Source organism: Populus trichocarpa, chromosome 6 (assembly GCF_000002775.5).
Source record: "Populus trichocarpa isolate Nisqually-1 chromosome 6, P.trichocarpa_v4.1, whole genome shotgun sequence".
NCBI lineage: Eukaryota > Viridiplantae > Streptophyta > Magnoliopsida > Malpighiales > Salicaceae > Populus > Populus trichocarpa.
The window spans coordinates 25,637,744-25,653,796 of record NC_037290.2 but is presented as its reverse complement, the minus strand read 5'-3'; the positions used below and the strand labels follow the sequence as shown (position 1 = coordinate 25,653,796).

Genomic DNA, 16,053 nt, shown 5'->3' with positions numbered 1-16,053 from the left:
AATGGTTATGTTTTTACCACTTTAATGTTTTTCTTTATAGAGAACTGTAGAATATATAGAAAGAGATATGTTTCTTTCATCTTATCTTCTCTCTTTAATAGAAATACCCTCCCTTCCTTCTTCTACCTCTTTTCAATATAGACTATATTTGAGTTTTGCTTTATAATTTTTTTTTCTTTTAATTTCTGACGATCTTGTGATCTCTCTGGATTTAGATTGATCATGTTTTTTTTTTTTTAATTTACGTACAAATTGCAGGGATCATGTTCATGATGGAAGTTGAAATTAAGAGCACAAGTGGGAAATAGAGAGTGCGGCAAGGAGAGTGATATAATGAGTCCTTTTGTATGCAAATTAATGATCATTGATAAATATTTATTTCCCTGATTCGTGTTGGTTTGTTGATCTTGGATGTTAATGATGCAAATATCATGTTGAGTGTTGAATTAACTAGGTCGACGTTTATTGAAATATTGGATCCTCACGTGTTGAAGGAATTTTTAATTTTTAAATTAAAAATGAATGGCTATGATTTTACCATAGACTCACATTGTTTACATAAACCAAAATAGTTTTCTATATTAAGAAACTATAGACTATATAGAAAGAGTTAGAGATTTTTCCATCATCTTTGATTCTCTGTACCGGTACTCTTTAATTCTTCTATTTAATAAAAATGCCTAACATTCTAGTACTTTCTGTTGATATTGAAGATATTCTAATATTCTTTTTCACCACTCTTTTTATCTACGAGGCACTCTTCTACTCAAGCGAAAGAAGAAAATTAATAATAGTTAGGATAAATTACAATTAGCTTGCCAAAGTTACGTTATTTTTAATGGGACAAAAAAATCTTCAATGAGTTAAGAACAAAATCTGGCTTGATCATGGCAGCCACCCACCAATCCAATGGAGACCATAGACCATGTAATTCTTCATGTTTTAACTCATGACTCGGAAGCTTTTTGTATATAAAATCAATATCATTCTATTCACAGTTAATATATAGGCATAACAGTGAGAGAGTAATAAAAGAGAAAAAAACATCTAGTAAGGGGCTTGTTTAGAATTGTGGTATAAATTGTAATTCAAAGTTTTTTTCATTTAAAAATGTATTAAGATAATGTTTTTTTTTAATTTTTTAAAATTATTTTTTATAAGAACACATCAAAACAATCCAAAATAATAATAAAAAAATTAATTTTAAATAAAAAAAATCAACCGGTTCCAAACATGCTCTGGCCAAAGAAAACGCTGACAAAGTTGAGGGGTAAGAGGCCGTTTGTTTGCGTGGTTGCTTCTGCGTTTGAAGTAACCACAGCAAACATGATATTTGGTAATATCCAAAACGTTATTTCATGACCGGTGGGGCCATGCCAATTCACGTTTTGAACGTGAAATTAGCGAAGCAGCTCCTAGCTGCTTTTTTAACTTTTGTCTTCGCGTGCACAGTGCAATTCACTTGCACTGTGCACGCAAACAGTGCAATTCATTGCACTGTGTACGTAAACAGTGCAAGTGAATTGCACTGTTCCCGTGAACAGTGCAATTCACTTGCACTGTTCGAGTGACTTCTTTTTTTTTTTATTAGCGTGTATAGTTTTTGTATATTTTTTTTAAAAAAAACTAGTTTTGCATTGTCATGTACACAATATTTTTTTTCTCAAAAAACTAGTATCGAGCGAATTAAATTCACTCGCACTTTAATATCAAATTAATTTTATTCCTGATAATATTTTATCTAATTTTATTGCACGCTTAAAAAATTATAGAAACTATAGTTCTTATCGAATGAATTTTGTACGTAATGGAATTGTAGATGGTTTAATGGCATAATAAAAAATATTTTATATAAAGTATTATTTATTTCATGAAGTAATAGTAATAGTTCTACAATATTTAAATTAAAAATCATCAATTTTAATATATATTTTTTAAAATTATTTTATAACTTTAATTTCAAAAGCATTATTAACCAAACACATTAAATTACTTTTTATTCAACCTCAATTTCAACCACAATTTTAACCAAACACCTATTTTTTCAAACCAGCCTCAATTAAAAGTACTTTTTATAAAACAATTTTTTTCAAACCACAACCACAACAGCTACAGCAATACCAAACACACTCTAACACGAGAGTGCGTGGGAGACAAAACTAGCATATTAATAAGAACTCTAAAACGAGTAGGTTTTTCACTGTAGCATCAGTTTTTTTTTTTTTTTTTTTTTTTTTTTTTTGCTTTTGCTTTTGTTTTTTTTTTCGGTTTTGTTTTTTTTTTAACATGTTTTTTTATGGTTTTTTTTTTACCCAAAATTGATTTCTTCTTCTTTTTTTTGTTTCGTTTTTTTCTTAATTTTTTTTGTTTCAAAATTATCTTTGCTAAATTTTTTTAAATATTGAGCTGGTTGAAAATTTAACTATGTAGTTTTCTTCTTTAAAACATTATGGATTGCTATAATATTCTCATACATTGTTTTCTTTTTTTTAATGATTTCTTTATTTTTATTTTTCAAAATGATCTTTGTAGATTTTATTTTTTTACATTAAGTTGATTGAGAATTTAGCTTTGTAGTTTTTTTAAAAAAAAAAAAATTCCCCAATATATTTTTTTTTTAAATTATCTTTATCGAATTTATTTTTTCAATATTGAGCTGGCTGATAATCTAGCTTTGTAGTTTTTCTTTTTTTTCAAAATTGTCATTTTTTACATATTTTATTATTATTATTATTATTATTATTATTATTATTATTATTATTTGTCTTTTTCTTTAAAACACTGTAGCTTTCCCCACGTGTTTTTTTTTTTCGCTTTTGTTTCCTTTTTTATACATTTGTTTTTCATTTCTTTTACCCAAAATTGACTTCTTCGTTTTTTTTAAGATAGCCTTTATCGGTTTTTTTTATATATTAAGCTGGTTGAGAGATTAGCTTTGTAGCTTTTTTTAAAAAAAAAAAAACACTATGGATTACTACAGTGTTTTCCTTACATGTTTTTGTTTGGCTACAGTGTTTTCCTCACATGTTTTTTTCAAAAAATTATCTTTGTTAAATTTATTTTTTTCAATATTGAGTTGGTTGAGAATTTAGCTTTAGCTTTAGCTTTCCCCACTTTTTTTTTTTTTTTGAAATTTTCCCCACGTTTTTTCATTATAATTATAATAATTATTATTATTATATTGTATTATATTATATAATTGTTTTTTCCTTTTGTTTTTTGTTTTTAATTTTTTTATGAATTTTTTTTTTATTTAGTTTGTTAATGTTAATTTTTTTTTTATTTAGTTATCAGATTTTCATGATACGAATCTCGGGTTTGATGGGTTAACCTGATTTGACGAGTTATTTTTTTTCATTTAGTTTAGTTTGTTAAAGTTAATTTTCTTTCTATTTAATTATCAGACTTTCATACTTTCATGACACGTATCCTGGGCTTGACGGGTTAACTTTGTTTGATGGGTTAACCCGGTTAATTCTAGGTAAACCCGTCATTTTTTTTTCTATTTAGTTATCAAACTTTCATAACGCAAATCTCAGGTTTTACGGGATAACCTGGTTTAAAAGGTTGACCCAATTAATTCAATTTTTTTTCCTTTTCTTCATTAGTTTTTCCTTCCTGTTAATTTTTGTTCTTTGTTTTTTTTAATTAATCTATTTAATTATCACATTTTTATGACACGACCTTATAGCCAGACCCACATCCAGTATTTTTGGGTCCGGTGTTACAGCCAGACTCACTTAAACTTGAGTTATACAAGTTTAATTTTATTATTAATATTATAAATATTACTCTTAGGTCAGACGTTGTAGACAAACCCAAGATTCTTGGGTATAACTTTGCAGAAAAACCCAATATTTTTAAATTTATATTTTTTTTAATATTTTTTATGCAAAAAAAATGACCCGCGGCATCGCGCGGGTATCAAAGCTAGTAATTGCTAGACTCGGTTTGCAATCGAAGCACTTATAGTCATCTACCCAAATCCATATTTTTATTTAAAATGATGTATTTAATAAGAAGCAATAGCATGTATGGAAAGAGCCAGATCATCTTTGACAGTATTCTTTAATAATCATCTTTGACGAGGTGGAACTGAAAAATGAACTGACGAATCAACGAACGAGCAGGCAAGAACGAAGACAAGGTCGAGCAATTGCAGCCCAGAGCTTTGATTCCACTGCTATGGGTTAGCAATGGTCTATGATGAAGGCCTTTGGGCCGCTTAAAAACCGATTTTTAATTTAATTTTTAATTTAAAGTGAATTTAATCGGTGTTTCAGGATATAAACAATATGTGTAAAAAACAGGATTATATTTGATTGGAGAGATAAAGACACATAAAATAATTTTTTTTCATTTGATAATTTAAAATGAATTTCTCTCATTTTAAAATATAAAAAACAATAAAGCATGTGATTTCTATCTTCATTATTTTTATATCTTCTATCTTTAAAACAATAACTTGATATTATGCTAAAGTACATGTTACTTTATCAAATTTCAAACCTCCAGATAAATTATAAAAAAAGTATAATTTTTATATTATCCCCTACGCGGCTAGATTGTGTTTATTTAAATTAGAATATATATATATATATATATATATATATATATATATATATATATATAGAAATTGATTCAAGTATTCAATCTGGAAATAAGCTGATTACTAAATATTGCAATATCAATTTCTAAGCTTGCAACATATTTTGTTACTTTTGCACGCTTGCTTTCATCCGTGGCTTCGAGGTTGATCTTAAGCTTTGCTTCAGAATTATTTGGTATTATTATTTTAATTTTAAATTTTATTAATTCAATTTTTTATTTAATTTTAGTTTAAAATTAACTTATGTGAAAATTATTTCTACTTTATTTAATTGATTTGATGAATTCAAAAACAACCAGAATAACTATTTAAAAATATAGTTTCACTCTAAAAAAATTTCAAGTAGTCATTGTTTTTATAATATTGCAACAATAACATATTAGATTAACTCGGATTTCGTAGCTTAACTTACCAAACTCGTGAGTTGGATTATGGATTTCATTGGATTTAACAACTTTGTTTTTTAACTATTTTTTATTTAATGATATAATAATAAAGATAAATACTCACAAAATTAAATAGAAATCAAATATTAAGATATTTGTTTGAGATTGTGATTTCAACTTGATCTAGTCAATTTAATCAGTTCAACAGCAATAGAATAACTATAAAAAAACATGGTTTCACTTAGCAGGCATGTGAGTATTCAACAGGAAGTAAAAAAAAAATTTGAAAGATAGAATTTTGAAAAGACAAAAGGAAGTCACCTTCTTAACTGTTCTTACGAGAAAGGTAAGAGTTGAAGGTGAGGAAAACTCCAACATTTTTAGCACAGTAGTTAATAGTCAAAAGGGAAAACCTAACGAGTTGCCTCTGGCTTTATAAAGAATTGCTTGTGAGGGGACACAATAATAAAGAAAGTGTTCAAAAAGAGTGCCAAAAGCCATATGATCCCTTTATTATTCTCAGGGAGTTCAAGAGGCAAACCTGTCCATCGGTGACCTATAAGATCTTGAATCAAAATTCGTTCACATCTCCATAGTCAAAGCTTAGGAAAATCTGTTCAGGACAGATCAAACCATTTTGGGGAAAAAGAATTATCTATAGTTTGGGACTATAAGATTTGCTTTTCCTGTGATTTTAGGTTCGAGTCTTGTGGTTGCTAATATGATGAACACTGAAGGATTACATGGTTGTTAACTTTAGAGCCTGTGAGATTAATCAAGGTGCACGCAAACTGGACCGAACACCTACATTAATAAAAAAAAAAAATATATATCCATGGCATCATGGGTGAGTGTGTTCTCTTGAGGGGTGTTTACAAGTGTGGTAATTGTTATTTTTTAAAATGTTTTTTTATCGGAAATGTATCAAAATAATTTTTTATATTTTTAAAAAATTATTTTTGACATCAGCACGTCAAAATAATTAAAAAATACTAAAAAAATATTAATTTTTAGTAAATAAAAAAATTATTTTTTTCTAAAAACAATTTTAAAATATAAAAACAAACAGCTCTTACGGCATACAAATTGGGTCAAGAAGTAAGATTATCTTTTTTTTTTAGTTTAACGTGGGTATCCGGGCCAGCTTGCACGTACCTCGACTAATCCTACGGGTCCTGAAGTTAATGACCATGTAAGCCTCCAGTGGCCATCATAAGAGCAACCACAGGTTTTGAACCTGAGACCACAGAGAGAGCAAACCTCTTGGTCCCAAGCTCTTATTATTGGACCACCACTTAGATAGTTACAAAGTAAGATTATCTTTACTCATTGAAGACTTGGAGTTTTGGACCATGAAAATTGACCATAAAAGAATTATTGATTTAAAAAAATAAAAAATGCAAAATATCTAGAATTCATAAGTATTAAACCTAACTCAATTAATTAATTTAAGAAACTCACAGCTTGAAGTCTGAATCATATTATGTTTTAAGTTAAATTAATAAAAATATTAATTTAATAAAACTGAATTTTTATTAATCCAGTTGAACAGAAGAGTCAACTTTAAAGAAAAAAAAAGTGAAAAGATACCTATCATTAATCTAATATTGCTAGGATTATTATTATCATTAATTACTTTTTTCTTATCCTGAATTCTAATCTTGTGTTACTCACAGGAACATAATAAATCATGTCATTTATTTATGATATTATCTGAAAATTCTTATAAATTCGATATAAACAGTATTTCATGATTCTCTTGAAACAAGTTACAATGTATTTTTCTTTTATCTTCTATTTAAATCTCTTTTTTCAAGAATATAAAAAATCATGTGATTTTTATACAATATTATTTGAAATCTTAATGTTTGATATGAATAACACATGTTAATTTTGTTGAACCAGGTAAGAATTAGTATTATTAAACGTAATAATAAAATATTCAATGACCTGGTTTAATTTGGGTGTCAAATTAAACTAGATAGAAATTTATTTGATTAAATTTATGAACTAATTAATCGGGTTAATTGATTCAAATTAAATTAATATTGTTTTAATTTTTTTTAAATAAATTTATTTTAAATTAATTCAAATTAACTTATTTAATTTATAACTTGAGTTTTAAAGCAGGTTATAAATTAAATTGAGTTTAATAAATTTAATTAGTACACTTTGACAATAATTTTTTTATTATTATTATTGTATTTTGCTAAATTGCTTAGGTCATCATTACATATCAAAGCATGCACTGAACCCATGACACAATATTCCTTGATAACGAAAATTACCAGAGACCAGCTCATAGTATCTATCGCCAACAGCACTTCTAGTTTCTAAAGGCAACGGTTTTTTCAGGTTTCGTTTTCTTTAAATGAACCCATCATTATTTCAAGCGCCATTTACAGTTCTGTCAAATCCAGTCACACAAATACTTTTAGATCACTCAAGTAGCTGTTTGATTTTATCAAAATCATTCCTTAGAAATCTAATCATCGAGCAGTGTTATTTTTTGTTATTCAGATGGCTTCAACAATGCTTTCTTTAGCTTCTACCACTCCTTCTGCTTCACTTTCTATGCAAGAAATTCTCAAGGTACCGATAATTCTCTCTTTGATTGTCACTTTCTAGTGCTTTTCCTTATTGGGTCATCATTTTTTGAAGTGTTCTGTTTGGTTGTTGGGAAAATGTGGCCAATCAAGTAAATTGAAGTTAAGAAAATCTGTGTTATGATTCAAAAGTTTCTGTTTTGTTGTTTTCTTAGCAACCAAATAGATGTTTATGGTGTGGATCAGGAATTTTAACTGTGGTTTTGTGCAGGGAAAGGCGAGGCTTGGAAGTGGTAGTGTGAGTACATTGTTTAACAAGGAGAAAGGCAATCCCTTTATCAAGGCAAAGGTATATATGCCGTGTTTTTCTTAATGGGACTTTAGTTTTTTTATTCAATTATTGTTTTTATGATCCTGTGTTTTGTAATTACTGGAGGATTCTTGATTTTTGCTAAAGCAGAAACTATGTTCTTTTGCAAGTGTAAAAGATTGAGGCTTTATACATATTTGTTCAAATCATGATTTTTAACCAGTGCGTGCTTCTGGTCCTTTAAAGATTTTGATGTGATTTGATTTTGACTTAACATGCGTTATTTGGTAGGATTGGAGCTTGATATGTATTGGTTTCGAGATGTGAGTTTTTTTTCTCTCCCTGATTTGCAGTCATTTGGCCGGATATCTATGACTGTCGCAGTTAATGTATCTCGTTTTGAGGGTATAGCTATGGCTCCTCCTGATCCTATCCTTGGTGTTTCTGAAGCTTTTAGAGCAGACACGGATGTAAAGAAGCTCAACCTTGGAGTTGGGGCCTACCGAACTGAAGAGTTACAGCCTTATGTGCTTGATGTCGTTAAGAAGGTCAGTAAACTTTTCAGTCTACATGGTATATGTTTTTATAATGGGAATCTAGCTTTGGATCTTTTAACTTACAAGCAGCGACAATGATTTCTATGATGGCATATCTGAAATTGATTTTCATTTCTAGGCTGAGAATCTTATGCTGGAGAGGGGTGAAAACAAGGAGGTATGTCAATATTTTCAAATGTAAGAATGACAAATTTCCAATCTCCATATTTTGTTCAACTCACCTGACATCGATCATTTTTATGTAGTATCTCCCAATTGAAGGTTTGGCTGCATTCAATAAGGTGACTGCAGAGTTATTATTCGGAGCTGACAACCCAGTGATAAAACAACAAAGAGTATGTTGAAGACATAAGCTTTTATTTCTTTTAAAAGGAATTCAGTTTCCTATCCCTGTCATAAAGATATTACTGAGAACATAGTAACATATTAATGATAAACTGGATATCGATTTGTAAAAAATTTCCAGGTTGCAACTGTTCAAGGTCTTTCAGGCACTGGTTCGCTTCGATTAGCTGCAGCGCTCATTGAGAGATATTTTCCTGGAGCGCAAGTTCTGATATCATCTCCAACTTGGGGTGTGTGATGTCACTCCCTTGTACATTTTATATGATTTGTCTCGTTGCTATCAACATTAATGGCCAGCAAACTAATTTTGCAGGTAATCACAAGAATATTTTCAATGATGCAAGAGTTCCATGGTCCGAGTACCGATACTATGATCCCAAAACAGTTGGCTTGGATTTTGAGGGGATGATATCAGACATAAAGGTTTGTTGTAGATCAGTTACACTGCACTCAAAAAACAATTCGCCATTTTGTGTTGAATCATTTGATGGCCATCCTAAACAGCACGCTGCTGTATCTTTCATCTCATTTTTTGTCTTTCTCACTACTTCAATCTGCACTAGCGTACTCTCCTCTCTCTCTCCCCCTCCCTCCCTCTGGGGATGGGCAGTGCTCAGGCATGCGATTGAATTATACACTATCAGTGCTTGGTATGGGAATTCAGAGAGAGAGGGGGTAATCTTTCTTTCATAACTTCAGATTCAGACTGAATCATTTCTCTGAAGTGTACTATTATTTTATTGCAGGCAGCCCCTGAGGGATCATTTGTATTGCTTCATGGCTGTGCACACAACCCGACTGGTATTGATCCAACCCCTGAACAATGGGAGAAAATTGCTGATGTCATTCAAGAAAAGAACCACGTTCCATTTTTTGATGTGGCCTACCAGGTATACATTTGCTTTAAAGCTGATCTGAGTTACACTTGCACCATCAATTTAATTGTCCTGCTGAACCAAAGATGTGCCTTTGTGAACTACAAAATCTTTATAGTGGTTTGTTGCTGTAGTAATCGTGTAAAAATTCCTTGAGAATTGGAATACTGTTCAGGGACTGATATTTAATTTCAATTGTTCAATGTACTCTTAGGGATTCGCTAGTGGAAGCCTCGATGCAGATGCATCATCAGTGAGGTTGTTTGCTGCACGTGGTATGGAGCTTTTGATTGCTCAGTCGTACAGCAAAAACTTGGGCTTGTATGCTGAAAGAATTGGGGCAATTAATGTTGTCTGCTCATCGGCAGATGCAGCAGCAAGGTGCGATTAATAGATTTGCTAAATAAAGCTTGTTCACTTGCTAGTTGAGTTTGAGATGCTGTTCCCTTAAAATACATGCTATTCTATACTGCAGCATTGTTCATTTTCTAGCCTTTGTTTTGGTTAAGATTACCTAAAAATATGTCCTCGATATGATGCATAAAAGTATTATTAAATATTAACCAGGCAACCATCCGTTTTGTCATCACCATTTATTGGTTTGGTCTCCAAGCTGATAGGTCGTGTTTCTGTTGAATGCTTGAATATCTACAGTAGAACTGTGTTAATGTTTTCTTCTCTCTTTTTTTTCCTTCCAATGAACCATAAAGGAATGGCATAGATGTGAGGACATTGATTGTATCCTAAGTCGTGTGAACAATGGAATATTACACTTTTTGCTTCTCATTATTGGGTGACCTTTTGTGAACCTTTGTTGTAATTAGGGTTCTGCCAAAGGTGTCCTGTGAACAATTTGTTTGAACCACCAATTCGATAGGGAAAACTTCTCTCACGTCATAATACCTGTTTAAATAATGGTTTTTTTTTTCTTTTAATTTTCAGGGTTAAGAGCCAGCTGAAAAGGATTGCCCGACCAATGTACTCAAATCCTCCTGTTCACGGTGCTAGGATTGTTGCTAACGTTGTTGGGGATCCAATTCTCTTTAATGAATGGAAAGAAGAGATGGAGATGCTGGCTGGAAGGATAAAAAATGTGAGGCAGAAACTATTTGACAGTCTCTCCGCAAAAGATAAGAGTGGGAAAGATTGGTCTTTTATACTGAAGCAGATTGGCATGTTCTCCTTCACAGGCTTGAACAAAACTCAGGTGATTTCTCCTCAAATTTTTATCATTTTAGCGATTTTCGAGTGATTTTGTTGTGGTAGAATCATTAAAAAAAAAACTCATCTTCTTCATATTATTCTTTTAAATGACATTTGTTCTCATTTTATATTCATGGTTGAATTCTTGAATTTGTTCTTTTCCATTTCCCTCAAACCTCTCCATTGCCATCGTTAATTCATGATCTTTCTGTGTGTTCTTTTTATGTTCGATCAGAGCGAAAATATGACCAACAAGTGGCATGTCTATATGACAAGGGATGGAAGAATATCCTTGGCAGGACTGTCTTTGGCCAAATGTGAATACCTTGCTGATGCCATTATTGACTCTTACCATAATGTCAGTTGATGGAGATAGTGAACGGGTATACCAGAACCAACAGTTAATAAATTTTGGTGACTTCGATGTTTTACTGAGTTTATATTATTTTACAGAAATTTTGTAATAATGTTCACTGGTATGACCGTCACAAATCCATGTAAACTGAGCTTTGATTGAGGCTGTTTATTACATCCCAGCTGGTGCGAGTTGTAGTTTTACTGTGGCATGGTGTCAATTTTCCTTTCTACCTTCTCTTCACAAGGCATTCTCTTTACTGTGATCACCTCCAACTTTATTAGGGAAAAACTGAAAAGAATTGCAGCACAGAAGAGAGATCTCTGCTGAATCTAGAGATCCAAAAGATTCATGAGACAAGTAAAATGTTGTTTTACAGATTCTTTGAAGTTGCAGAAAAGATGAACTGATTACGTACACAGCCAAGAGGTTGAAAATGAGCTTGGTGCAAATTTGGCATGCTATTTTTCTTTATCTCTAAACTTGGTTTCGATTTACAAGAGTAAAGATTCTAATGCTCTTGAAACGCATGACATCAACCTTCTTGTCCGAAATAACCAAAGATATGAATTATCAAATGATACATCAAAATATGCACATAAGAAAGTGCAGTGGATCAATGATTCATCAAACACAAACTAAAGCAGATGCAGCAGCATCCAAAAATAGTTTCCCCTGATGCTTAGCCTTGTCGATGACCTCTAGGAGTTGTAGGTTGTGCAACTCTTAGCGTCCCTCCAAGCTCAAGAGGAACCAGTGGGACAAGAGAGTGCACAACATCTGTTATGAGGGGGCGGTAACTCGGCTCTGGTTGAATACACAATACAGCCACTGCAGCAACCTGCACAAATTGCTATCCATTTAGCCAACTCAAGCAAATTGAAATTCCTAATCTACCCTAACATTACCTAAGCTTGGCAACTCAAGGCAAACGTGCTCAACTATCATTGCCACCAGTTTGAAACTTGGCTCCTCTCAATTTAAAAAGGAACTAAATAACCTAAAGTATGGTTCCATATGCGTCTGGTTTTGTTAAAAAACTTCAACTAACTTACCTGGCTAAAAACATTTCTTAGTTCAACAGACCCTTTTTCTCTCCTACCTTGCCAACAACACTTGGGGCAGAATTGATCAATTCGATCTTGAACTAAAGCAAACCTGAGGCAAAATTTTGTTGTGCCCACTCACAACTACCAAACCAATCCAGATTTATTACTTTAAGGAAAAATTTTCCAGGTTGCTTTGCATTAGTCAATCATGTACAGAGAATACCAAAACAATCCACTCACACTTTTAGATAGTACACATCCAATCAAAGAAGTAAACTATAGTTTTTGAGGTTCACAAACCTGGAACAAGTACTTCTCGTCTACTGAATCTCTGATCACAGGATCCACAATGGTTGGAAGGACAGCTCTGTTAGTAAGCTGAGGCATGGCCTGCATTTAAATAGCCATAGCATTAAATATAGTTATTGAAATCTTGAATGATTGCCTCTCAAAAGAAAATAATTTTTTGGATGAGTAAACATACCCATGTTACTATAGATTGGCAATGAGCTGGTGCCAGTTTTTCTACAGGCCTTCTTCCTAATAGAAGCTCCAGAAGCACAACTCCAAAAGCATAGACATCACTCTTATCTGTCAATTCACCTATAAAATTTAAAAAAGTTATTTCTTGAGGTGGGGGGATGGCAAAATGCAAAACAAATACAATGGGATTCCAGTCATTTGCATTTCACTGACATTTTTTTCATCTATTCTCATGTGATTTTCTCCCTTAAGGGCATCCTTAAAAAATTGTTTGGTTGATGAACCTTGAGTGTTACATCATCTCCAAAATAATGGAGTGATCACACAACATTCGAGTGTTCTAGATTGTGAAAGCTCAAAACAAGCAGTAGCATTTTACACTTTGACCCAATAAAACTTTGATAGGAAATGCATACTTCAGAGATGCTTTGACAATGCTATCTGAGATTCATTGCTTCTAAGCTCATCAAATCATGCAAAATGTATCAGTCTTCTCCCTAAATTCACCTAAACTAAACTAGTTTATATAAAAAAAGGCGGTCTCTCAACTCAACCCTGTTGTCTAGCTAACAAGTCGAAACTACTGATATCGAAATTTTAACCAGTTTAGTTTAGCATACCATCTAGCAGATACTCAGGGGCTACATAACCCACAGTGCCTGAAAGCTTGAGCTTGTTCTTGTTATGAGAACTATCAGCTACAGCAAGACCGAAATCTGACAGCTGAATCCAAACACAAGTTAAGAGAAAGAGAGAGAAGGCAAAGTGAAGTGATGGAAGAAGAAAATAATTGAGAGTTTCATTAATTTAACACAAACTAAAAAAATTTATACATTTTTACCTTGGCATTGAAGTTGGCATCCAAAAGTATATTAGATGATTTCAGATCTCTATGGATCACTGCTGGCTTGCAGAACTCGTGCAGATATTCTAATCCTCTAGAGTCAACAATTTGAAATAAGCAAATACTCAAAGAAAAACAAACAAACAAAAGAAATTTAAAAATCAACAGAAAGAAAACAGCAACTCACCTTGCTGTATCAAGAGCAATTTTCAACCTTAAATGCCAGTTTAATGAAGATCCGCGAGAAGTTCCTACAGCATCAACAAAATCCATGAAAAAAAAAGTAATATATATATATATATTAGCACTTCTATATTTCATAATGTCTTAACTCATCTACCATGACACAATAACCCTGAAAAAAAAAAGGGGACAAATATTTTACCATGCAATAGATCTTCAAGGGACCCATTGGACATCAACTCATAAATAATGAACCCCATCTCCTCATGAACACTATAGCCCACAATAGAAATTATATTTGGATGCTGAAATTTGCTTAACAAACCCACCTCATTCTGCAATTCGAATTAACAACAAATCACCACCAAGAAAACAAATCTAAAAGGAAAAAAAATGCATCAAATCTTCAAGAAAATTGATAGCACCTCAAATTCTCTCTGTGCATCATCAGTTGCACAGTCTAGTTTCTTGACTGCAATACTTGAGTCATCTTCCAATACAGCCTTATATACAAGTCCAAATCCACCCCTCCCCAACAATTTATCATCTTCAAAATTGTTTGTTCCTTCCTCTAGTATCTTATAATCGATTAATGAAACAGATCCCTTGTTACTAACCATTCTCAAGGAACTGAATTTGCCAAAAAATGGTGACAATGAAAGCCCTTTCTCCGCATCTTCACATCAAAACAAAGAATTACTAACAAAAAACACAACAGTGAATACAAATTTTGGAGTAAAATAAAGATGAATTGTTTGTAGAAAAAGAAACCTAAGCACCTGAACACTGAGAAGCTTTCTTCTTCTGACAGGACTTCCTGTAGTAAATGAAACAAGAAAACAGAGAAAGAAAGACGATAACAACAAGAATGCTACAACAAACAATGAGTAACAGAATCATTTTCTTGTGCAACTCCTCGTGCTTTTGTTGGTCTTTGATTCCCATTTCCAATTCAACCCCTGGTCAAATTATACAAAGAAGCAAACCTTTTAGCTTATTAAGCTTTTTCAAAAAAGAAAAGAACCATAAAAACTAAATCTTGAAACTCTATCAACACTGTGTAGAGAGATGGGATCATGCCCCAAAGAACTAAACTTTTTGTTACATGTAATGTGAAGCCATAAATGCACTATATTATGTAGTCGTTACTTAAATTTGGCACAGAAAGTTTGAATTTTTGAAATCACTTAAACCACCCCAAAATCATTTCTTTTGAAAACTAAAAAGGGCCCTTTTAAGTACCTGGAGAGAAGGCAGCCATGGAAGTGGAAATGGGAGAAATGGGAGAGGGGGGTGGTGAAGAAACAAGTGGGTCTTCTTGTATGGCATGTACTACTACTAGACATAAGTGAAAAAACCAAATGGGAACTGTTTGAAGAGCAAGAACAAGATGAAGAAGCTTCATTGTTTGTTTGTATCTAAGTTGAAAGAACACATGAAGATTGAGATATATGTTAGGACTTTGAGGTTCCTTAGCTTTGTGGGTTCAACAAAGAGAGAGGTTGCAAGTCGTGGAACACCATGGGAAGGGTTTGTGTGTGTAGATTGGTTAACACTTTGTTTTGGGTCTTCTTCCAGTGCTAGGAATTGTCTTTCCTTTTTTTTGAATCTTTTTCAATTCTTTTTATCTTCCTAGTAAACTGTTTTTCTGTGTTTAAAAAGGAAAAGAAAAGGGAACAAAAAGAGGCCGAAGAAACTATTTATGATTTGAGCCATTGAATTGGGGCCACCACACAACAATCATGTGGGCAGTTGTAAAAGAGATTAATAAAAGTTATATATCCAAAAAAGTTGTGAAAGCTATATTACGTGTGTGTTTTTTTTCAAAATATTTAATTCTTAATATTATTTTATTAATATCATTAAAATAATATCAATTTTATATTATTTTTAAAGAAAAAATTAAAAACATTTTAAAAAACACAACCTACCCCAACATTAACATTAAATAAGCACATAAATTAATATAGAATTTGGTTAATATCTTGAAATAAAAAAATTATACATTTAATTGAAGAGACTGATATAAATATATAAAATAAATTTATTTTTTATATAAAAAGTACAAGAAGATAGATATAACACCTATCTCTAGTGTTTTCATATCTTTTATTCCAAAATAGTAACTAAACAATTTGCAATGCCCTAACAAGGTCTTGCCTTGCTTGGCCTCGGTGTCACATTCAAGATTTTTTATTCAATTTGGCTTTCAATATCTAAGAAAATGTCAGCAAACAACCTGTTGGAAGAACTTAATGCTTTGATCTCGTACTCAATCGTTAGGACATTGTTTTCTAGCATGTATGCA

At 31.8% G+C, this 16,053-nt stretch overlaps 2 protein-coding genes across 4 annotated transcripts in view; one reads left to right on the top strand and one right to left on the bottom strand.

The window, feature by feature from the left end:
• Positions 1–11,389, top strand: part of LOC7489135 (aspartate aminotransferase, chloroplastic) — a 29,544-nt gene extending 18,155 nt beyond the window's left edge. For 2 of the 3 annotated variants that reach the window (XM_052453835.1, XM_002309623.4), the window contains exons 2-12: positions 7,516–7,587; positions 7,813–7,890; positions 8,205–8,399; positions 8,527–8,565; positions 8,654–8,743; positions 8,875–8,983; positions 9,067–9,176; positions 9,500–9,643; positions 9,843–10,009; positions 10,571–10,835; positions 11,067–11,389. In XM_052453835.1, the coding sequence (XP_052309795.1) occupies positions 7,516–7,587; positions 7,813–7,890; positions 8,205–8,399; positions 8,527–8,565; positions 8,654–8,743; positions 8,875–8,983; positions 9,067–9,176; positions 9,500–9,643; positions 9,843–10,009; positions 10,571–10,835; positions 11,067–11,198 (1,401 nt within the window). In that variant the 3' untranslated portion in view covers positions 11,199–11,389. Of the gene's footprint in view, positions 1–7,233; positions 7,351–7,515; positions 7,588–7,812; positions 7,891–8,204; positions 8,400–8,526; positions 8,566–8,653; positions 8,744–8,874; positions 8,984–9,066; positions 9,177–9,499; positions 9,644–9,842; positions 10,010–10,570; positions 10,836–11,066 lie in introns of those variants that run through there. The other variant, XM_024603329.2, reaches the window with a different exon arrangement.
• A 239-nt stretch (positions 11,390–11,628) lies between these two features.
• Positions 11,629–15,415, bottom strand: LOC7468669 (probable receptor-like protein kinase At1g80640). Its single transcript, XM_002308653.4, has 10 exons — positions 14,988–15,415; positions 14,525–14,704; positions 14,171–14,421; positions 13,948–14,080; positions 13,750–13,813; positions 13,560–13,656; positions 13,339–13,441; positions 12,720–12,838; positions 12,536–12,625; positions 11,629–12,027 (listed from the first exon to the last, which is right to left on the bottom strand). Exons 1-10 carry the CDS (start codon positions 15,148–15,150, stop codon positions 11,869–11,871), a joined length of 1,359 nt encoding a protein of 452 aa, XP_002308689.3. The 5' UTR covers positions 15,151–15,415; the 3' UTR covers positions 11,629–11,868.
• Positions 15,416–16,053: the final 638 nt, after the last annotated feature.

What these genes read in the sequence shown, in the direction of transcription:
- LOC7468669 (XM_002308653.4), bottom strand. Translation starts at nt 15,150, where the DNA reads ATGAAGCTTCTTCATCTTGTTCTTGCTCTTCAAACAGTTCCCATTTGG. An exon ending in CCTTGAAGATCTATTGCATG is followed by an intron (nt 13,814 to 13,947) that starts GTAAAATATTTG and finishes TTGATGCTGTAG; the next exon opens with GAACTTCTCGCGGATCTTCA. An exon ending in ATTGCTCTTGATACAGCAAG is followed by an intron (nt 13,657 to 13,749) that starts GTGAGTTGCTGT and finishes TGTTGACTCTAG; the next exon opens with AGGATTAGAATATCTGCACG.